This window comes from Antechinus flavipes, chromosome 4 (genome assembly GCF_016432865.1).
Source record: "Antechinus flavipes isolate AdamAnt ecotype Samford, QLD, Australia chromosome 4, AdamAnt_v2, whole genome shotgun sequence".
Classification (NCBI taxonomy): domain Eukaryota; kingdom Metazoa; phylum Chordata; class Mammalia; order Dasyuromorphia; family Dasyuridae; genus Antechinus; species Antechinus flavipes.
The window spans coordinates 368466557-368491607 of NC_067401.1; the positions used below are offsets into that span (position 1 = coordinate 368466557).

General features: G+C 31.3%; 1 protein-coding gene across 5 annotated transcripts in view; it reads left to right on the top strand.

Moving 5' to 3' along the window:
* GPATCH2 (G-patch domain containing 2) overlaps positions 1-25051 on the top strand; it is a 452239-nt gene that overhangs the window by 187871 nt on the left and 239317 nt on the right. For 4 of the 5 annotated variants that reach the window (XR_007953687.1, XM_051998289.1, XM_051998291.1 and 1 more), the window contains one exon: positions 203-282. Coding sequence is in view for 4 of the 5 variants with exons in the window: in XM_051998289.1 (XP_051854249.1) it covers positions 203-282 (80 nt within the window). In the remaining variant the exon portion in view is untranslated. Of the gene's footprint in view, positions 1-202; positions 283-417; positions 4279-25051 lie in introns of those variants that run through there. The other variant, XM_051998292.1, reaches the window with a different exon arrangement.

Sequence of the window (25051 nt, forward strand, 5' to 3'; positions counted from 1 at the left end):
CAAAGAGTAATCAAGAATTGACTGTATTATAAATACTCCTCTTTCATTTTCTTCTAATGCTTACTAAATAAATGTTTTCCTCATATATGTTTTACTTTCTTTTTATTTTACATATGTGCATTAAATTACTTTGTATGCATAAATGTATGCATATTCCCTCCAACCACTCAGTATTTACTAAATTGAGTTCTTTTGTTTCTAGGTTTCCAGGCTAGACTCAATCATCTACATGGAATGCCCTCAAAGAACATCAAAAAATCTGGAGGAACTTCTACTGCAATGGTAGGAATTTTTTTTTTTTTTTTTATAGTAGTGGTCAATATTTGGAAATGTTCTTCTCTTTATGTGGGATAAAAAGCCACATCCTCAACCCTGATATCCTAATGTTATAGCTAAAAATAATCCATTTTCTTGTAGGCTACAAACTGGACCAGTGAGATTCCCCTATAAACCAAATCTTCTAATGCTAATTAATTAGATATCGTTTTGAACATCTGGGGAATGACATTCGAGGGAACCTGTCTCCTGTCCTCTTCCCTGGAGATAGACTATTGAAGTCAGAGCCTGTCTGGTGGAAAGATGAGAATGTTTTTGCTCAAGGACTGGTATTCTTTCCTTTCAGTAAGAAATGAATCAGATTGAGGAGCTTTATTAGTAATTTAGCTTGAGCATAAGAAGAGGTAGAAGCTATCATAAATAAATTTATATTCTTTTTATTCCACATTTTTTTCAATACTTTTTTTTATAAAGTTTTTTATTTTCAAAACACATGCATAGTTTTCAGCATTCAATCTTACAAAATTTTGTGTTCCACATTTTATTTTCCCTTACCCTCTCCCCTAATGGCAAGTAATCCAATATATGTTTAACAAAAATTATCATAATTTTGTTTTGGATTGAGGCAATTGGGATTAAGGGGATTGCCCAGGATTATAAGTGTTAAGTATCTGAGGCTACATTTGAACTCGACTAGTAAAAGAATAAGCAGTATCTATCAGAATTATTCCAAGTGAATTGTGACTAAGTAGTGCATTGGCATTCATGGTTACATATTGGGTGAAGAAGTTTAACCAAGATTGATCATAATTTCTGAGTTCTCATTGTATTTTCAAAAGAGGAGTAAATAGGAATTCTCTTTTTTAAAATAAATTTCACATTTTACATAAAATGTGCATTCTATTTGAATTATTGGCTTTTTTATCTCTGTTTTTTGAAAAAATATTATAAAGTATAGTATTGTTATATTATTGAAGTAGTCCCAGTTCTTTTTTAGATCATAGAGTATAGTTTAGAAACCATCAGCCTAGAGAATGTTGAACATTATCTAGAGCTATCAGTTTTACTTTTTATCTTAAAACTGATTTTTTAAACACTATTTTTTAAACAACTTTGTAAAACCAGTACTGCCCTTTCCCAAAGAGATTTTTGGAATGAAAACTACTCTTCAAATATTACAGATTTCCAGAAAATGTTGACTTAGAATATTTAAAAGCATTATGTAAACTAATTTTCACCAAGTTAAAAAAGAGTTATCATTTGTGAGTTAGTATATCATCATTTTGTTCAGCATATAGCAGCTTGCATAATTATAGCTGTAATTGCATCAAGGTGATTAACATTATTAAGTGCCAACAATTTTTAGTAATCATTTCTTTAATATATATTTTTATGTTATTTTATACTTGCATTGTCATAATTTAGAAGTTAAGATCAATTGAACTATTAATTGAAATGAAATTTAAATTGAAATAGCCTTTACCTTACCCTTTATTACAAGGAAAAAAATTTTAGCATTTACAATGTTTCAGACTGATTAACAATCAGTCACCTTTTTTGCTTGTGGAGACTGAGTACAGTTGAATCACCAATGTAAAGCTGCTCCTGCAACTGGATATTTTTGCTTTTGCTTATCTAAGGTGAACACTAATATTTTAAAATTAATACAGGTATTTATAGATAATGTGGTTTTGATAATTGCAATCTATTTTGTGTAGACCATTATGTGTTATAGACTGGAAATTCAGATAATTACTTCTGAATTTTATATATATATATAAAATTTTTGTATAATGATTGCTTTTCAGATATGAATAAGACACTTTAAAACCTTGACCTATGAACTTTGCCTTACTGATCATGAATCGAGATGAATGCTCTGTAGTTCTTGGTGCAGTTCTACCTATTTTTATTTTTGGTTCACTGCTTGCTTGAGCATAGCTGGGATTTGTAGCCCATTTTCTAGGCTTATTGCAATCTCACTCTGGTATTTTATAGGAGCTATTACAACTGATAGGTTAGCTTCATGCTATTGATGATACATGGCTTAACTATACTAAAAGCTGCCTTCCCTCTCTAAATTGTAAAAAGGTGATTAAGTTTCAGTTGATGGAGATATACTGTATATATGTGTTTATAACGGGACTGGTGCATTAGGTCATAAACTGTTTCCCTGGCCCATTTTTTTGTATTCAAAATTTAGCTGAAGACAGTGGCTGCTTCTTTTACTTTTTATCCCTTCTCTCATTTGTAAGACATCCTTTTGACAGCTTCAGATGATATAATTTTCTTTTTAATAAAATGCCTAGTTTGGAAAAGAAAGTTCTGAGTTCAGATTCATGAAGATATCTTAATAATATTAATGGTTCCATAAGATTTTACCCAGTTTTTATCATTTAAAAACTCAAATATTTGAAAAATGAAGGCATGTGGTGTAATAATCTATGTAAAATATGATAAATTCCCACACCAAAAATAAATTTGCTTTTAGAAAGACATTTCTGAATAAAGCTAAACATATGTAGCACTGATTCATTGAACAGAATGACACCTGATTCTATTCAATCAGTGGTTGCACAGGCTAAATGAGGATTTTTATAAGTTATTATCACAGTTCCTATGGAAGGTAGAGGAAAAATTTTTGACTATCATTTTAATATGAAACAGAGCTTCCTAACCTGTGGTTCAATTTCAAGGGAGCTGTGAACTTTCATGGTGAAAAATTACATCTTTATTTTCACTAACCTTTGGTTTCCTTTGTAATCCTATATCTCATTTTATGCATTTTAAATCATTCTAATAATGTAGATTTCACCAAGCTAACAAAGGGGTCTATGGCACAAAAAAAAAAAGGTTAAAAGACCTCCTAATGTAAAATAAAGCATATTTGAGCATTGGTCAACAAAGGGATAGGGGGAATTTTGTAGTTATAGTAAATATTACTCACTTATAATAGTTAACATTTATATAGTTCTGTAAGGTTCACAAAGTACCATTATGTGCTAAGCTCTGGTCATTTGTGTTTATTTGGGTAAGCTTCACCCATATCTCATTTGAATCTTATCTTGATTATAAACTATGCAGAATTATTTTGATAAATATCAGATTGAAACTCTATACACTGGCTTGTCACAATACAACTTTTATTTTATACCAGAATCTTCTTAGAAACTTTTATTTCTTTTTTTGTTATTTATGAAGTTATTCATTTGAAATAACATCCATATTATCATGATTTTTCTTCAGATAGATCTGAGTTTTAAAATACCATATAAAAAGAAAAACAAAATAACATGTAAATAAGATGGAGTATGAGTAAACAGGGAGTTCTGAGTGTTATAAATTCAGAAGATAAGTATTATTCTTATTACATTAAAGTTTGGGCTAACAGGAACCCAGGGAAATAGAATACTCAACTAATTGTTCCCTTTCTCATTCCACACCATATTTTTAGAGGGGAGGGTAAGGGAATGGAATGAGCATTTATATAATACTTTTTGCAAGACACTATCCTGAGGGATTTATAAATATTTACCTCATAAATACATCTCTGAATATTATCTTCAGTTTTTAAGTAGAACTCTTTATAAATATTGATCCTCACAGTAATCCAGTGAGATAAGTCCTATTGTCATCCCCATTTTATAATTGAAGAAACAGAGGCAAACTGAGGTTAAGTGACTTCATTGAAAACCAACCTACTTTATTAGAAACTTCCAGTTCTTTTTATAGCTATAGATATAGCGAATACTCATATATGTCAGGCTCTCAGTCTGTTATCCTATGAACTTGATAAATACTAGACCTCTTCCTTTTTTTGATCATGTGTCTATATTGGTAGTTTTATGACATTATTGGTAATAAACTTTGGCCTATTTATACACACTATTTGTCTTTCTAGAGCTTCGTTGTTAGGATATTTTTTTTAAATGAAGTTTTAAGTGATATGTGAAAAAATATATTTATATTAAATAAAAATTGAATAAACATGTTTCAACCAGAGTTATGCTCTTAATTACAGTTTTATTGTAATCTACATATCTAAAGAGATATCTACTAAGTGACATTTAAATAATGCTTTAGGTATATAGGTGGGATTCAATTTCAGGTCATATTTATTCTATATGCCATTAGAGAAAAGTAACATTTCAGTAATAAGTTTGTATACATAGATGCTTATGTGTATCCTTATAATATTTTGGAATATTTTATAGAGCTTAAATTAAATCATAGCCCTTGTATAGTTAGCTTCCAATCTAAAGAGCTTTACTATTATCTTTTTCAGAATAGAATATTATGTTCTTTTCAAGATTTTAGTAAATTGAATTATGGAAAAAAACAGGTACATGTTTTTAAGCTATGATTTTGTTCAGCAAAATATGTTACCATGCTATCAAAAATGACACCATATTTGTTTACTATTGCATGTTCTCAACATAACTTATTTTTCTTTTCAAAATTCTGTTGGTCAACCCTGAAATGAATAAGACTTATTCTGCCACCTTGTACTCATATTTTGTCATCTTTTTTAAAAAGCAAATCAAGATATTTATTGATACCACTCACCTCTACGCATCTTAAAAATATTTTATAATACCATATATTTTAACCACTTCATTTTAGAGGCAATTTTCATTAATCCTTCAGATTAAACAAAGGGATGGCATTTCAATTAGAACATATTATTACCCAGTTCATACCACTTTATTTTTTTCCCAATAGTATTTTATTTTTCCAAATATACATTGTTTTCAGCATTCATTTTTGTAAGATTTCATGTTCCAAATTTTTTTCCCTCTCTCTCTCTTACCTGCCCCTCCCCAAGAGAGCAGACAATCTGATCTAGAGTATATTTGTCACGTTATGTATGCAAGACATAATCAGACCAAAAGGGAGGAAACCATGAGGAAGAAAAAGCAAGCAAGTAAACAGACAAAAAAAAGTGAAAATATTATGCTTTGATCTACATTCAGTTTTCATAGTTCTCATTCTGAATGAGGATGGCATTTTCTATCCCAAGTCTATTGGAGTTATCTTGAATTACCACATTGCTGAGAAGAGCTAACTCTATCTTAGGTGATCATTATATAATCTTGCTGTTACTATGTACAATATTTTCCTGATTCTCTTCATTTCACTCAGCATCAGTTTCTTGAAGTCCTTCCAGGCTTTTCTGAAATTAGTCTGCTCATCATTTTTTATAGAACAATAATATTCCATTATATTCATATACCATAACTTATTCAGCCATTCCCCAATTGAAAGGCATCCACTCAATTTCTAATTCCTTGCCACAGCAAACATTTTGCCAAGCTACAAACATTTTTGGACATGGAGATTCTTTTCCCTCTTTGATGATCTTTTTGGGATAGAGACACAGTAGTTATACTGTTGTATTACTACTGCACTGCTGTACTCAAGTTTTATAGCCCTTTGGTCATAATTCCAAATTGTTCTCCAATATGGTTGGATTATTTTACAACTCCACCAGTAATGCATTAGTGTCCCAGGTTTCCCACATCCCCTCCACATTTTTCATTATCTTTTTTTTTTTGTCAACCCAATCCGAGTGGTATGAAGTGGTACCTCAGAATTATATTAATTTTCATTTCTCTAATCTCTAGTGATTTGGAGTATTTTTTTTATATGACCATAAATGATTTTAATTTCTTCATCTGACAATTGTTCATATTCTTTAACCATTTGTCAAGTACATATGACTTTATTTTATGGTATGAATAAAAGTTAAATGGGAAATGCTTTCATTCATCTATTGTCAAATCCCTATATGTATAACTGACCATATGTTTCATCTTATTTGTAACTCAAGAGAGAGCCATTTAATGACCCTCATAAGCAGAAGGGTGAATCTGCACCTTGCTAGAAGTTTGATTTTTGTGTATTAATAGTGTATACCTTATCATATCCTATCTTGCCCAGATCCCCTTTTAAAACTGAGTATAGTTAGGCTTCACAGGAGTCCAAATATACTTAATAATGCTCTTATACATCATGGTTGTCTGCAAGAGAAGTTGATGCTTTGGAGCCTGGAGTAGCAGGGAAATTTGCAAATCTAAATATAAGAAAATTCTGGGACACTGCTGATATCTAAAGATTAAGGAAAACAATATAGAATGTTATATAATTAATAATTAAGATCTATGAATTTATTTAAAACAAAGTAAAAAAGCATTAATTATAATGTCATTGATTACTTATTTTTGACAATATGTAGAATTAGACATTTGTAAGAAATGTATACTCAGATTTCTATATTAATCTTCTATTATATTCTTTTTACTTAATGTTAGAATTAGCCCTCATTTTCAGATGTGATTGCTTGAAGTGGAGATAAATTATCTAATTCAGTGGTCATAAAATAAAATTTATTACATAGAAAGTTACATAAAGTAACTTTGGCATATGAGTGTAATGGAATATTACTAAACCCTAGAAAATGATAAAATATAAAAAATACATAGGCACATGAGAAACATATAAACTGATACAGAATGAAATAAGTAGAATCAGGAAAACACATAAACATGTGTACAGTATGATACATGTGCATATATAAATGACTTCTCAATAGCAATAGATACTGTTAATTTGTGCTTTTCTGAGCCAATAGCAGTATACAAGGATCTGTTTCTATTTGAATTTGACACTACTGGTCTTGAACACTGTGTAAATGACACTAAAATCTTTGGTTCATATCACTTCATATCCTCTCAAATTCCTAGGCTATATATTAGAATTTGGCCAACACATCTTGATATGACAATTGAGTCTCTTGGATTACTCAGAAGATCTTATGAGACAGGGATGGAGGGAACCTTTTTTCTGCCAAGGTCCCATTTGGATATTTATAACATCATTTATGGGCTATAAAAATTATCAACTTATATAGAACTCAAACAGTGGGAGGTTGTTGTACCTAGCTTGCCACCATTGCCTGCAGTTGCCTTAGCAAATGATTTTGTGGCCTTATATGGCCAGCCTGCCAGATGTTCCCCACCTCTGATCTAAGAGAATGTGATTAATTTCATGAAAATTCATATAAATTACTAGGAAAAGCACTCAAAATACAAAGTGTTTTGATAAATCAGAAGTATTATATTGACATACAAAAGGTAATATTACAATTAATATTTTTTTACTTTGAATTTCAACAAATTCTTAATTATCAATTTCAGAATATTCTATATTTTTTCCATAATCCTTACTATCATTAGTGCCCTGGAATTGTGATGGTATTCAGAGTTATTTTTTCTCTTGGTGAGGTGATTTAATCAATTTCCCCATTTCTATAGGTATTAAGATCATATTGTATTGAAGTAATTCTTTTTATCATAATTTCATAAGAGGTACAAAGTATGATAATTTCTGCTTTTAATCTTCCTCTTATTTGTAAAACTATTTCTAAATAATCTTTCTGTTTATAATCTGGAGACATGAGTGTACTTATGACCAGTTTTAAAAAGCCAAGGTTACAACATATATTCTGAATTTCTCTAAAATGTTTCTCACGTAAATTTTCATTCTGCCTTTTGTTCTAAATATAAGGCCCTCTATAAATATGTTCCACAACTATACTGTTTGCATTCATTGATATTAAGACTACAGGTTGGAATCCATTTGACTCTAAAGAGGGAGACAACATGCCATCTTTTCCATCTTGCCCTTTAAAAGGGTGGCGACATTGCCAGAGTATCCATTATTTTTGCCATCCAATTCAAAGAAACAGAAATGCTGCAAACATTTTACTTTGCAAGAAGCTTCAACTCTGGATTTCTGCCTTTTATGTTACTGATAGAATTATTCTGATGGTCTATAAAACTCAGTTTTCTAATTTGCCTTCAGATATGTCAGATATCTAATATCAGAAAAGTTCAAAATCAATGATGGGTAGAACACTTCCAAGTAGTATTTAACAAGCACTTACTTTACTGTAGTTGCCTGAAAATCCTCCAACTGAAGGTCAATTTGAAGAACTGTGAATGTACATGTAAGTCATGTAGATTGAAGAGGCTTTTCTGTCATTGCCAGAAACATTGCCCAAGGTAATGTTTACAAGTATTAGTTACTGGTAATCAGATATGTTGAAAGGAAGCTGTTTTTAAATTTAAAACTAGAGGGGATCATTGCAAAATGTATGTATCCAAACTTTAAATCAGCAAAGATAAAGTTGAGAACTTTAAAAAAATTGTTTGTTGTTGTTCGGAATTGTCCAGAGCATGAACAGTTCTCAGAACTGTTTAGAAGTGGGTGTTGATCATTTCCATTTTTGCTGGAGAAATTGGTTTGACATTTTGGACTATGTATACAAAAGCCATCATTTTTCATTTTGAGTGTTTTATTCACATTATAGATTGGCTAACTAATCTTTTTTTTTTTTTTTTTTTTTTTTTTTTTACATATCACTACTTTTCCTAATTTGCTGCTTAGGTCAGAATTAAATATGGTCTTAAAAGAATTAAATATAGTGTTAGAATTAGCAGCAAGTATTTGTTCTTTTTTTTTCCCTGAGACAATTGGGGTTAAGTCACTTGCCCAGGATCACACAGCCAGGAAGTGTTACGTGTCTGAATCAGATTTGAACTCGGGGCCTCCTGACTTCAGAGCTGATGCTCTACCCACTTGGTATCACCTAGCTGCCCCAAGTACTAGTTCTTTTTGAAGCCTTTCAGTTTATTAAAGTTATTCAGATTCTTGCCTTTTCTTATTGTAGAAATTATGATATCAAAATATAAAACATTACTTTATTTTTCAGGATCCTTTTGTGACCTTAGTTTTTCTAGGTCTAATGTTTTTAATTATTGAAATGTCTAAACTGTTAATTGAATTACATACAGATGACCTTCACTTAGTAGATGTTATCTAGTCTTGTTTTAAATTTATTCTTTTCTTCTCACTTTAGAAAAGTTTTATGAAAGTTTTTTCTTATTCCCAATTTGAAATTTTCTTTTAACAATTTATTCTTTGTTCTCCTTTTTTCCTATTTTGTCAGTCATGAAAGCCCATCGCGGAAGTCTTCTGTTGACCCCTTTCTTTCTACTTTCACTGCATCTACCTGAGTTTTCATTTACATCTCATCTCTGTTATTACAGCTGACTCCTAAATAATCTTCTAGCATCCAGTCTTTCCCCCACATTCATTGTGTCTTTACCCCAGTGATATGTAAATTTTTCTAAAATTTCACTTGCACATAAAAAAATCACTGGTTTAGGGAGCTTGAATGATTTCTTCTCATCTATAGTTTAAAATCTAAACCTTAAGTTAATTTAAGAAGTTTTTGAATAGCTACTATATGTCAGGCACTGGTAATATTAAAAAAAAATAAAAGTCACTTCCCTCAAGGAGCTTACTTTCTTGGACTAGAGTCAAATATTACTTTGTAATTTGGCCTCTATCTATATTTTTACCTTAATTTCCTACTCCTTTCTCTTATGTACCATCTACTTCAGCTGCATAGCTCCATCTTTGTTCACACTGTGACACTGCATGTGCATTTGTTTCTCCTGCTGTTCTTTCTGCCATTCCTTGCCCTTACTTTAAAGCCCAGCTGAAATACCACCAGAACAAAGCTTCCCTATCATCCCAATCCTCTGTGATCACTTTTTATAAATTCCATCTTCAGTATATCCTGTATTCATTTGATACAGTCTATGATTCCAAGTGGTATTATTAATTTTTAGTACATAATGTGAACTGAATAAATGCTGATAACAGTCTCTAGTGTTACCCTCTATTTTTTTCAAGCTCTGTTTCCCTTATCACATTACTAATGTAGCTTCAACAATTTTATATTTCCTTCAAACATAAACCTAAAGCCATTTATTAATTTTTAATGTCCTTTGACAAATACAGAGAATTTTTTTTATAACTGTTATGAAGAGCCTTAGATTCAGATGTGTTTCATGGAATCATAACATTTTAGAGCTTGAAAGAAACTTGGTGATCATCCTTGTCATTTTACAGATGAGGAATCTGAGGTTGAAAGAGAGAACAATTTGTCCAAGAGCAGGGTTTCTTAACCTTTTTGTATGTGTGCATCATGAATTTCTTTGGCAGTATAATGAAGCCTATGTACCTTTCTCAGAATAATATTTTAAAATCCAAATAAAGGGTAGTAAAAATTAAAAAAGTAATTTTTTCCCTATCCATGTTCATAGTTTCCCTGAAATATGCATATATGTGTGTGTGTGTGTGTGTGTGTGTGTGTGTGTGTGTGTGTGCTGTGCACTATGGGTTAAGAACACTTTGCCTTGAATATTATAGATTAGTTTTTACTCTTCTTCTCTAGCAAAGTACATCAATGTATCTGGAGTCTAATAAAGATTGTTTGAAAGAGAGTTGTTATAGAAATGATCCTGTATCAACAAAGCCATTGCAAATAATAATGCCATTGTAGCTCATCTATCTTAGATATCTACTTCTGCCTAAAATAATTTGAGACTTAATTATATGTTGATACATTCATCTCAGAAAAGTAAAAATAAAAAGATACTAAAGAATTTTTATAACTTATCTTACCTTTTAATGTCTTGAAATCTATACAAGATGCTCCCAGAAGCCTTAGTAATGTTTTAATCTTTAATCACTTTATATTTTTCTATGTGTACACACACACACACACGCACACATATACATACACCCTTATTATTTCAAGAATATATAGTTGAACAATGTATATTATACACATCATAAGTGCATATCATTTTAAGACCATTGTTGGGACTGGGTAAATGTTGTCTTCATGTGTGAACCAATCCTATCATTTTAAAGTTGACAAAACCTAACCCTAATGAGCTTAGGTGAAAAGGTACCACAGCTAGTTAGTGACAAATTCAATGAGAACATCTCTCCAGATTCTGATTCAATGATCATTGCTCTATAATATTATCATTGTTCAAGTTGTTTTCAGTTATGTCTGACTTTTCATGATCATTTGGGGGCTTTCTTGTCAAAGATACTGAAGTGATTTGTCATTTTCTTTCTAGCTCATTTTACAGATAAGGAAACCGAGGCAAACAGGAATAAATGATTTGTCCAAAGTCACACAGCCAGTAAGAGTTTGAGACCAGATTTGAACTCAAAAATATGAGTATTCCTGACTTTAGGCCCAGCACTCTATCCACTGTACCATGTAGCTGCCATATATAAATCCTACTTTGTAATTCCAAGTCAAATTATTTGTTGATATTTGTATTATATTCTTTGCCTTAGAATTGTTATATGAAAGAGTCATCTGCAGTATAACTCTAAGACCTATTTCTTTCAAATAAAACTCTTAATGGCTACCAATGTTTGCCCCAGCTAGCATATATGCATATATCTTTCTAATATTGTAAAAATTGTCTCCAAAACTTTGGGTTACGTGTCATTAATAAGTGATCTGAGTTTACCTCTTCTTCCTTTGTAGTCTACCAGTCCTTCCATGTTTATAGTCAGTTATCAGATAGCTTTATATATAACATGAATATGAATTCAAAAGCAGGATCCCAATATACTCCTGAAATATACATTGATTTTAGCAAATTAAGATATAATTAAACACCATTGTGGAGCCAATTAAAGGAATATATTAAAAATAACTCCTTTTAAAAAATATGAAACATTAATTATATCTTCCATATATCTTTGATTATTTTTTATTTTCACATATCTCATTTTCTTGAGGCTCGGTATAATGATATATATTATTGAAAATAATTGTTTTCAGTGTTATTTTATTTTTTTGCTGAAGCAATTGGGGTTAAATGACTTGCTCAGGGTCATACAGCTAGGAAGTATTAAGTGTCTGAAGTCAGATTTGAACTCAAATCCTCCTGACTTTAGGGCTGGTGCTCTATCCACTGCCCCACCTAGCTGCCCCCATTGAAAATAATTGAACCAGAATTTGAACTATCCATTTAAAACCTTTCTGTGCTTCTTGGTAGCTTTTGTTACATTTCTAATTGTTACAGGTAAATTAGTTTACTACCTGTTCTATATACCTGCGATAACAACATTTTCTTCTTTGCATTTACGCAAGTATTTCACCTTATGTCTAGAATGCAGTCTTTCCTTGCCTTGTTTGTATCCCTAGCTTCCTCTAAAACACAACGAGGGACCTAGTTTATTTTTTCTTTGTATTTCCATTGCCTTAAATATAATATATTGCCTAAGTACTTAATATTTATTGAATTATATTTTTATGGATACAAGCATCATTTAACAATAGAGGCAACTCTTTGTCTTCATTGAACAAAAAAAATTGTTAAAAATATAATAATTTTATAGGTAAATTCCACTGAAGCAAATACCATTATATTGAAGGATTCTAAATGATGCAGTTATGTTGATAATCTCATAATTGTAATAACAGTGTTTTTTGATCTGGTTAAAACAAATTCTCTATTTTGAATAGTTTATAGCACAACATATCATTTCTCCAATTCCTATAATTTATCAGTCATTCTCATAACAAAAAGGAAAAAAAAATTAACTCTATGTATTGTTTGTAGCATAATTACAGCTTTCTAATTCATACTGAAAATTAAAATTATTCAGTTCAATTCAGTAAACACTTATACATTTAGGTAGCTACAGAAAACAGGGCTACTTGTGTAAAAGGGCAGATAAAGAATTAAATAAAAATTTGCCCTACTTTCATAGACTATATACATACCATGATAAATATTCATATGCAAATAACATTACTGTAAAATAATGCATGACAAGTGTGGTAAGATATGTAAAGTGCTGGATTAGGTTTGATAGTAGATAAGTCATTACAGATTTGGGGTGACAGAATCGAAGAAGGCTTTTTGGAGGGAGCGGCAGAAGGTAAGAGTGAAAAATAAGCTTATACCTGCATATAACCTTCTCATAACATTTGTTTAGTAGATATTATTCAACTACATTCTTTTATTTCCCTAAAAACATACAAGCAGATGCTTATCCAAAGGAAACTATATTTAACTTGGATTTCTTGAGAATGGTAGTTTTTTTTTTAAATATTTCTGACAGAATTTCAGTATAAGTTACTTTACAACAATGGAAAAAAATTATACATATATATGTGTATATATACACATACTGTGCAGAGAACAGGTATCGAGGTAACAGAATTTATAGAAATTATTGTCACAACAAACAGTATATCAGTATGGCACTTTGGATAATCAAAGAAATAAATTTTATTTATATATACATATACATATATACACTACAAACATGTACATGTATATTGTGTGTGTGTGTGTGTGTGTGTGTGTGTGTGTGTGTGTGTGTGTATCTTTGGAAAGAGACCCAGAATCATGATTTTATGTTTACAGTTTTCCAGTGCAGAAGCTTTCTACCAATATAAGCAGCACCTGCTCTGCAACTTATACTTCTGTGTGTTGCCTGAGGTCCCAAGGGGTAAGTGATTTGCTCTGGGACAAGTATCCTGTGGGTCAGATGCAGACTTAAACCAGGTTTTCTCTGCTTCCTCTAATCTTTGTACATATTTATTAACTTTTTAATCACTTTTTTTGTAGTATAACATAGACCTATCTTAAGAACTATTGACATATATCAGTTTTTGTCAGTGAGTTTGGAAAGGCATAAATTAATACCCTCAAAGAATGGAAAAAAGCCAGATCTTTTTTCATCTACCTCAAATTCTGGTATTATTTGCCATATGTATTTGAAGTAGGCATAAGCACTTAAAAGGTTCATGAATTTACTGAAATTAAATATATAGACATTTACCTCATTTGTCTCTAAATAATATCTATTCTTTGGTTCAAAAATAATATATTGATATTTAATAAAGCAAAATTTATTTTTTTAAATTTTGAAATCACTGTTTATTATAACTTCCCAAATAGTAGATTAGAGACCATTTTGCTTCAGTCCTTTTAATTTAATATAAGAAAAACACACAATTACACAAGCTTTGAAAATTGATCACAAAACTGAAGACCTGATTTTAATATGTGGTTATAACAACAATTCTTGAGCACAAAACATTATTGGCAATATACTGTAATGTACTCACAGCTATGTGTCCCACCTCTGCTTCTCAAGTTACTTGTACAAGTGTACAAGTATTATTCACTGATTGTGGTATTTCATGATTCAAGCCATATAGTACATAGAAAGAATTTTGGTTTTAATAATAATAATTTTTATGTCAGGGAGCAGTTTGGGAATTTCTCACATATAGACTCATTCATTCTCTTATTCCTGTTAAATTTGGGGCCTTAATCATTATTGTTCATCTAATATGTCTGTCAAAAATATATATAATTATGGGGGGGGCAACTTCTTGAATTAATCCAACTAATTTTCTAGATAATAGGCATTTCTAATCTATTTTTTTTCCTGTGTAACTGTAATATTTTGGAACTTGCAGTAGTCGGTACAATGTTGTCTATAAACTGGAGTATCTGGAAAACCCAACATCAAAAATAGTCCCTCTCATCTTCATACAATATTTCATACAATATATTCTCTTATGATAATGGTGAATATCTTTGTTGAACATGTATATCCACCCATTTAATGTCTTGTATAATATTGATAATCAGAGGAATCAATTCAGTTGGTTCATTAGAGTAAAAACACAAATCACAAAATCTGGAGAAAAAGCTTAGAAGAAGATTCTGCATGTAATTATAATAGTCTCTGTTTAGACAATAAATGGAATATGAAAAAAAGAAAAAGACATTGACACAGACTGTCAGCATTTCTGAAAAGAAAATTAATGGAGGAGCAGAAAGATGATAATATATGACCTTGGAGAATGAAGTTATATATATGATACCAACTTCTTGTTTAAAAGTTGGGGACAGTAATAATGACAAGGTCCTGGGTCCTGGTGAGTTCATGTTGATGTTTGGTTAACTACATTCCAGTTTATATGTAGATACATCTTAAATATATATAGTAGAAACAATATACTTTCACATTTGAAAAATTCACTTGTATGGTATGAAAATTTGTATTACAAATCACATTTTAATAAATGACACTTTAGTGAAAGATTCTATTTTACAAAATAATGTTGGTAAATTCCACCTTTTTTTCATAGTAAGAGTATTATGTTGCTGTTCAAACAGTAGTCAGAAATCAAACTCCAGTATGTATAAATCACCCACAGTTTATGACAGTTCTTGGGACACCAGGTCAGAGTTTAGGCCAACTGTATTTTTCTATTAGAAAAAAAAAAGCTACATGAAACTATCCTTCAAGGATAATGAACTTCGGGGACTGCTGTTGTAGTACTCTAGAATAAATGATAATAATAATAATAATAGACACTTATATAGCAAGTTTAGGTTTTGTAAAGTACTTTGCATATATTATCTTATTTGAAGCTCACAACAATCCTGTAACATACCGTAATTCCTAAAGGTAGTTTTATCCCCATTTTACAGATGAGAATACAGACACAGGCCTTCCTGATTTCAAGTACTTTTGTCTGCTGAGGTACACTATGGCCCTCTTTTCTCCCTTCCCACCCCGCAACTATGTACACCTGTTAAGTGTTTTTTCTTTTTATTCCTTTCATCTCTTTTTTGCTCCTTTCTGTTAATATCTTTTTTTTCCTCCTTCTAATTATACTTGTTCGTGGTATCCATGGGCTTTGCATTCTTGACTAAAGAGTTCTGATTTCTGACCTAATTTTTGCTGAACTCTTTAGGATCATAAGATTTAGAACTGGAAGGCACTTTTGGAGATAAAGTGATACCAACCTCATTGTGCAAATGAAATTGAGTATCAGAAAAGTGAAATTTATTCCCTAAGTTCACACAGGTAATTGAGAGCCAAAATCCTGATTCTAGTCCTCTGGCTTCAGTGATTTTTCCATTATACTATTTCCATATATATGATAGTCATAGAAAGACAGGCCAAAAATCACTGCTCTGAAAATTGGAATGTAATTTAAGCAATAGATTCATTACAAAAAGTACTATTTAAAATTCAGAGGCTAGAGGGATTCATCTAAATGAAATTTCCTGTTCTTTATTGTCATTATTATTATATTCCTTTAAAAAATGTTAAAAGCAGACCTAGATTTAATTGGGAACAGAATGAATTTCTGTGATTTCAGTCATCCTACTATTGGATTTTTACTGAGGATTCTTTACAAATATCTATGAAAGATGATTTTATATTCTCATACTTTCCTTCAGTTATAAAAAAAAAAGCAGTTATTTTATCTATCTATGCAGTGGTTCATGGCATATAAAAATATAAAAGAATACTAGCAGGATAGTGACTTATCTCAGGATCAATTTTCTCTGAATGTCATTTGGTGAAAAATTAAATAAATATAATCATAAATGGCTTTAATGTTTGCAAAGCATTTCATATACATTATTTCATTTGAATATCTGAAAACTTTGTGAAGTTCCTACTGCAAGTATTGATATATCCTCACTTTACAGGTAAGAAAAATGAGAATTGGAGAAATCTGGTCATCAGTCTGTGGTATTTGAACACATTTTCCTGATTCCAAAGTCAGCATTGTAATCCACTGTACCCCACTATGTCTCAGGAAACAATATGTGTCTAGATAAAAAGATGATTAATATTGCAGAGTAATACATGAACATCAATTTAATAGTAGAAAATAGTCAAAAATCAAAATATAAATGTCTGGACTAGGAGAAACATCAAGTTTCATAGTAAAAGTGGGCTTTGAAGAATGGATTGAATTTATGTGCACAGAGAAAAATTGTTCCGAGGCCTGAGGAAAGAGTATTCCAGGGATGTGAGATGGTGGCAGAAAAGGCCCAGAGAACAGAAATAGAGTGTTGCAATTGATAGAGAGAAGGTTCACTCTGAGTAGATCACAATGTGAGAAAGGGGGTAACATACAATGAGGATGGAAAGACAGACTTGCCGGTGTTCTGTAGGATTTAAAAAGATCAATAGGGGAGTCTCTAGTTGATCCCAGGATCTTTAGAAAACTATTGGAAATATATAGGTGCTTAATTAATAAATCTTGATTTGAAATTGAATAGTGGCTGTGGGTTATGATAGAAAAAATCCTAGTCTGGGAGTCAGATATTTGTTTTAGAGGTAGGTGTCCTATTAATTAACTTTGTGATCTTGGGTACTTTGGGTCTCAATTTTCTGGAATATAACACAAGAGGATTGAACTGGATGATTTCTAATGCCCTTCTAGCTCTGATCTTGTGTTTATAAGTAATTGCATCATGAACTTTAAGTTGCATAAGATTTAAGACAACTAAATTACCTTAATGAATCTCTGAATTGGTCAAAAATGTTATAGGGGAAAGATGCAAATTAGAACATGTTTAGATATTGTAACAAATTTAAAATTTTGAAAATATTTTAAATTAGCTTTTTGCATGGATTATTGATGGTTATTCTTTTTACCTTGGATAATTAAAACTTCTTTCTTCTTCTTAACCCTTTTTATTCTGAATTTCAAACTTCTACAAACACACTCTCCAAATTTATAAATAATAACTTAAAAATCAAATTCAGTGATATTTTCTGTCTTTGTCTTCCTTGACCTCTTTGAAGTTTTTGACACCATTTACCATCTTTTCCTCCTAGATTCCATTTCTGGGTTTCTGTGACTCGTTCTTTTTTTATTGTAAATCTGACTGCTGTTCAGTCTTTTTTTTGCCAAATTTTCTCTCTATTCTTTACCCACAGAGCCACATTGCTGATCTGTATGCCTTTACACTGAAAGTGTAAAGGCACTGACCATCCCTTGTGTTTGGAATGTGCTTTCTCCTGACCTCTTCCTCATCCTTCTCTTCCTTCAAGAAGCATCTGAAGCACTAACTTTTATATAAAACTCTTCTGGGTTCCTCTTACTATCTGTCATTTATTTATTTTGCATGTATTTTTATACATATATTGTTTCAACTGATAAAATACCAGTTTCCTTGGGAGGAGTAGGGATTGTTTTTGTTTTTGTTTTTTGTATCTATATCTTCAGTACCTAGCTTAGTACCTGGCAGTCAGTCATTCAACAAACTTTTATAAAGTACTAGGGATTAAAACAAACAAACATTAAAGAAGGAGGTCACAGTTTAATGGAAGGATGACATGCAAACAACCATGTACAAACAAAATATATGCAGAAAGAATGGGAAATAATCAATACAGGGAAGATATCCTATAAGTAAGAGGGATAAAGAATGGCCTTCTGTAGAAGGTGGGATTTTAGCTAAGAGTTGGCAAAAACCAGGGAGGTCAGAAAGGCATGGAGAACAGAGAGCAAAAATGATAAGTGTCAGGAGGACATGCATCTTATTCAGAGAACAACAAAGAGACCAGTGTCACTGAATCTCAGGGCCTAAGGAGGAAAAAAATTTAGGTGTAAAAAGGTAGATGTTATAGGTTGTTTATGAAGGGTTTTGAACATCAAAATATATTTAATCATGCAGATGAAGGTTGTGGTGTTCTCTTCTTTATAATATAATGGTTCTCTCTGGGAGCAGGTTTCATGGGGAGGTTTTCTGAAGGCAGCCTTAGTTTCAGTTTCAAGTAATCATCACCCCAAATGCACCCAGCTGATAAAATGCAAACGTTTATTTTCTCCTTCCAAAATAGTCAGGTTAGTTTTTCTTAGAGGCCTATCTTTCTGCTTGGTTCCAAGAGCTCTTGCAGTTGTCCTTTGCCTCTGCTTTCTTCAGCCTCCAGCCATCACCAAGGTAAAAGTTGGAATGAATCTCGGGTCTCCTTGCCTGGGGCTGGGCAGCTTTCTGGTGAGTCTTTTAGACTAGCCTTGGTCTCAGTGGGGAAAGTACAGGCGCCCAGCCACCACAATGGTGTGAGATGAAGTGAATCTGGTTGCACCTCTGAGAGAGGCTTCTCCTGAACTGACTTGAGGCTCCCCTTTCAAGTCTTTTCAGCTGAACTCCCCACTGAGCCTCTGTCCGCTTCTTATATATGTTATCTCCCAAAGGTTGACTCCTCCCCTCCGAGGGAGGGATTAAGGGATGTGTGAATTCACAAAGTTACAAAGTTAACTTTGTGAATCTCCCATACTTGTGAACTCCAATGAGTACTTAAATACTTCTTGCTTATATGAGCGCTCTAAAGGTGTGAACACAAGCATTGTTTCTCAGTTCCACTTAGTACCTTGTTTCTTCTGGCCCATAACATCTCCTCTTAAGATCAGATCAATCATACTGAACCATGCTAACTTAGATAATTATTGTCTCTATCAACTCCAATGACTTACCAGTTTGTAAGGATTCCAACAAAGGTGGCCACTGGAACTTGTTGAGTGGTATTAGGAGTGAAGGTGGCACTGGCAAATTTAAAATTTAGGAATATCATTTTGGCAACTGATTGAGGAAGGACCAAAGTAATGAGAAATTTGTAGTAGGGAGACTAACTAGGAAACTATTCTATAGTCTAGGTGGACTTCTACAGTGAAGAGAATATAGTACATGAGAGATGTCACAAAGGTAGAATTGACAGGTCCTGGCAGTATAATGAATTGAGAGAGAAGAAAGAGTAGGGAGTTGAGGTTAATACTTAGTTTGGAAACCTGAATGACTGGAGGATGGTGGAATCTTAAATTGTTATAGGAAAATTTGGAATGGTGGTATGTTTCAGGGAAAGGGAGAGAATAAGTTTCAATTTTAGATTTGTTGAATTTAAGATGCTTAGGAACTTTCAACTTGAGATGTTCAACATGCAGTTGAAAATGTGAGTCTAGAGGTTGAGAGGACTAGATAAGTAGATTTGAGACTCATCAGCATAGATTTATAGTTCAGTCAGTGGATATGCTGAGATCACTAAGTTTATTCCTGAATTCCCAATACATAGCTTGGCAAAGAGTATGTACTTATTAAATGCTTTTGAATAAATAAACAGAGCAGATTCAGCCACATATTTTACTGGTTGTTTTAGTTTACTTTTTGAAAGAGTGTTGTATAATAACTGATGATGATAATAAATAATTGTGAGTTAACTAACTATATGCCTTGGGAAGATCATTTAACTTTTTAAAAAAATGGTTTTTTTTTGCAAGATTAAGGTAATATGTAGGCTTATTATTAAAAGAACCTAGTGAGTTACTGTTTCTGAAAATGTTAACTGTAAACTAAAAAAAATCCAATGAAAGATATTATAACATTAGAAAGACAGAGATTTAGCAAATAATAACATTCAGATTTATATAGTTCTTTCCTTTTTGCAAAGCAATTTCATCAAAATCATCTTTTAGTAGAATGATTTATTCCCCATTTTACAAGTGGAGAAACTGAGAACTATACATGCAAAGTACTTGCAAATGTCATACAGCAAATAAGTGTCTTTACTGGGATTCAAATCTAGATCTTTTGACTCAAGTCTAATGTTGACCCATAGGCAAAAGATGTATGTTTCTCTTGCTTTTTAAAAATAATTCACATAAACTTTTTATGCTGCTTGCACTTAAAGGTCATCAAAATGTCCAAACAATTCCATCAAAAATTTAGTCAAATCATTGAATAAAAAATCATATGTTTGTTGTTCAGACAACCAATGAATAATTCCAGCCCGCTGTTTGACTTTTATTTAATTTTTTCCCAGCATGTAGACATGACCTTTCTTTCTTCTTTTCCATACCATCGCTCTAACACCCATTCAATTCAATTCAACAGTCATTTATTAAGAATATACTATGAGCTGGGCACTGTGCTAGATAATCACTGAGGAACACAAAGACAAAAATGAAGTAGTCCCTGTCCTTGGAGTTTACCTTTTTAGATTCGGTTCAATCCAGCGGTCATTTATTAAGCTTATCTACTGTATGGCAGACATTGGGCTAGATGGACATTGATTATACAAAGACAAAAATGAACCTTCTATGTCATTGGGACTTATTTTCTCACTTGGAGATTATAAAACAGTAGGCAAATAGCAAAATAATTTCTAGTTTGGAAATTGATGGGGCTAGTGAAGTGAAGCTTTAACTGAGCTTTGATTAGAAAAAACACAAAGATGAGAGATGTTGGTGGAATGTTACATAAGAGGATAGGCAGGGAGACTAGTTTGACTTTACTTTGGCGGGGGGGGTAATAGGATAGGAAGGAGAGACATATTATGAAAGCAGTGTGTAATGATAGATTGGAACTAGATTATAAAAAAGGTTTTACATGCCAGATTAATTATTGTGTACTAAATTAACTCTCCTCCAAATTTTATTTGAATTGGTGTCATCCTTTTAAAATTACCTTTACCCATGTTAGTTACCCCTCTTTGCCTTATCAAACTAAATAAGATAATAATTATTAATAATAATCGATGTTATTATCATTAATATTTGTTTTCAGTTATAAACCTGTATTCTGTTGAATTCTGTTTTCTCAGTTTTAAACCAAATGACTCATTTCACTAAAAATTCCACTTTTAAAATTATGAGAATTTCCTTACCTCTATGGCTTTACCCTCTAACAAATGCCTATTTCAAGGTTTGGTTGCCTTTTAATTCTGTAAGATGACTTAGAGAGAGTCTTATTTTGTCTGATCCTTAATTTAGCTTTGTAAATGGTTTCTAAGACTTGCTGTCAGCCATAATTTAATGCAGGCTACAAAGTTGGCATTATCCTTTCCAGATTTATCAGTATCACTTCTTTTCCTTCTTAACCAGTAACATTCCTTAAAACTGCTCCCCAGAATACTAACCTATTACAGCACTTAAACCTTTTAAAATAAGTTAATTCATTCTTTAATTCAAAAGCACAGTCTTTGATAATCATCTTCTCTCAATGAAGTTTTATAATTGATATAATTGTTGCATAAATACATTTTCTCTCCTTCTGGACTTTGGCATTCCTTAAGGTAGTGACTGTTTTTTTTTTTAAAAAGAATAGCTCCTACCATCTAGTAATAATGATACATATTATTGGTAATTACTTATTGAATCACTGATCCTTAGAATTTCATTACAAATTGAGTTTTTGTGAAATGCAGTATATTTTATTATTGTTATTATCACACCTATATTGTCTGATTTTTAAACACATGTCTTTATTTTTCCAAACTCAATGAGGGTATGAGCTCCTTTCCCTAGTTACCCTAATTATCTTTTTCAAGTGAACTAAGGCATGGATATGTTAGGAGACCAAAGAGCTATTTTTGATCTTGTGGTTTATGGTGTCACTATATCTTGAGTGAATTACAGACTTTACTTATTTCTGGGCCATTTGTTTTACATATAGATTAAACATAGATAATTACTTATCTGACAGGTTACTTTATTACTTTGATGTATCTCAAACTACCATACACAGCTATCATGTTATTATTATTACACTTTTATTCACTTCTGACCCTTTTTCATCTTAAAATAAGGTATTACAAGTTACATTTAAAGTTAGAAAAATTGATTTTATATTTTAAATGATTACTTTAAGTGATCACTCCTGTATATTGATCTATCCTTTACATTGATTTAAAAATGAAATATCTACTTTTCTCTAATAAAATAAGTCCTTAAGTACAATCAAATCCTTATAACAAGTACAAAACTAAATTATAGTTCTATCTCAAAACCAAGCAAGGAAATAGTACCTCCTGTAGATTAACAACATTTGTCATGATTGCTTTACTTCCTTGAATTAAATATAAAAACAATAACTAACTTTAATTTTTTATATTTGTTGAGGGCATAAATGTGTCAGAAATAATACATTCACTTAAGCATTTTAGTTGAAATTATTTTCTCTTGATATAACTGCAATTGAAATTATTCTGGAAAGGTGAGTTCCTGGAAATTATTTATACATTAAGATTGTTTATCAAGAGATAGTAACTGAGAGGAAAAGTCATATTAATATGATGTCTCCCTTTTTTATCTTGGATTTATTTTGTAAAACATTAAGATATCCCTAATTCTGATTTGGGGTGAACTTTGCTTGTTGTTTTAGATTCATACAGTTCTCCTGGAAAAGCAAATGCATTCCAACTATGCAGTGCTTTTTATTTAATTTTATAGTTTTATGGTATCATATATTAAAGATTGCCAAAAATATAGAAAAATTTTAGAGAGCATTTTGGGGTTTGATGGATTACTACTCTTGAAAGGGAAACAAAACACTAAATATTTCTAATCCCGCATTATTTACCGCATGGGTGGTTAAATGCTACTTTAAGCCTCATAAAATTAAAAGGGAGAAATCTGCCAACTGTAGCAGGAATTGGATTTAGGAAGAGTGGTACAGAGCCAAAATATTGCTACAGAATTAAATGTCAAAAATCTTCTTTAATAGTAGATATATAGTTCACAGTGCTTGGTTATGATTAATACATTTAATCTAAATCACTGAAAGTTGCTCTCTCCTTTTCCATAAAATACAATAGGACACAAATCAGTTTTACTGTAGGTGGATAACAATTGGAAAATAATGCATCTTCCCGCCCAATAAATTGTCAGTTATATCTTTTAACTAAAATCAATTCATCTTTCCAAAATTTATTGCAATTTCTAATAATAAATCTTCTCAAATGTTTATTCATTTGCTTTTTGATACATCTGTGCCACTTTTGCTATGGTCTAATGTTTTCTCTTTTGATTCATTGTAAATTACAAAATCTATTTTGAGTCAATTTTCTAGTTAAGAAGTTAAAATCTATAACCCAGCCACTTTTTCAGTCTCCTTTATACATTTTAATACCCTTGAACTTGAACTTAAATGCAATCCAGTAAATTCTGATCAGAAGGTGATTAAAAGACTTTTCAATGTAACTTCTTGTATAGGGGCCAGATTCATAAAACAAGTGCTTACGCTGTTGTTAAGTGCTTGTTGCCATATATCCATTTTTGATTCAAAAATATAAAGAGAATTATTGCAGTGCTTAAATACATAGGTCTAAAGAACATCACCACCCATAGGCAACTAATACAAAGAAATTGAAATGCCTTATTGAATTAGATTCCAATTTTGTTCATAAGTAGAAGTCCCTTTCCTTGTCATTTTGAAACAGTGACTCAACTCAGTAGTTGTATTGAAGAAAATATGAAATGTCAGATGCAGTATGTCTAAGCAGTTTTTCCATATTACTATTCTCAAGATCCTTTTTCAAGTTTTTTAATGTTTTCAAAGTACTTGAAAACATGGTTTAGTAGAATTAAATAAGCACAATTATGAAACTTCCATAATGTGATGATAATAATTTAAATAAAAGACTGTTTCAGATTTTTAAAGTCCTTTTGTATAGATAAAGTTTAACTCCATACCTTTCTCTTTAGGTGCTTTTAAAATATCTTCTTTACAATAAAATATTTTGGTTTTTAAAATTTTAGTATCTATTAGTTAGGACTTTTTGTCATTTGAGAAAGGAATCTCCTTTCAAACTCATAATTGCTTAGAAAATTTTTAATCTTTTTCTTTCCTTTATTTCCCAGTTGGAAAATCAAACTTTCAAAAAAGTGAAAATGATAACCAGATTTTAAGATCATAGCATTTTAGAACTTGAAGGGACTTTCAGAAAACACTAGTCATATAATCATAGAATTTCTTTTTTATTATTATTATAACTTTTTATTTAGAAGTTATATGCATGGCTAATTTTATAGCATTGACAATTGCCAAACCTTTTGTTCCAATTTTTCCCTTCCTTCCCCCCATATTCTCCCCCAGATGGCAGGTTGACCAATATATGTTAAATATGTTAAAGTATAGATTAAATACAAAATAACTATACATGTCCAAACAATTATTTTTACAAAAAGAATCGGACTCTGAAATAGTGTACAATTAGCCTGTGAAGGAAATCCAAAATGCAAGCAGGCAAAAATACAGGGATTGGGAATTCG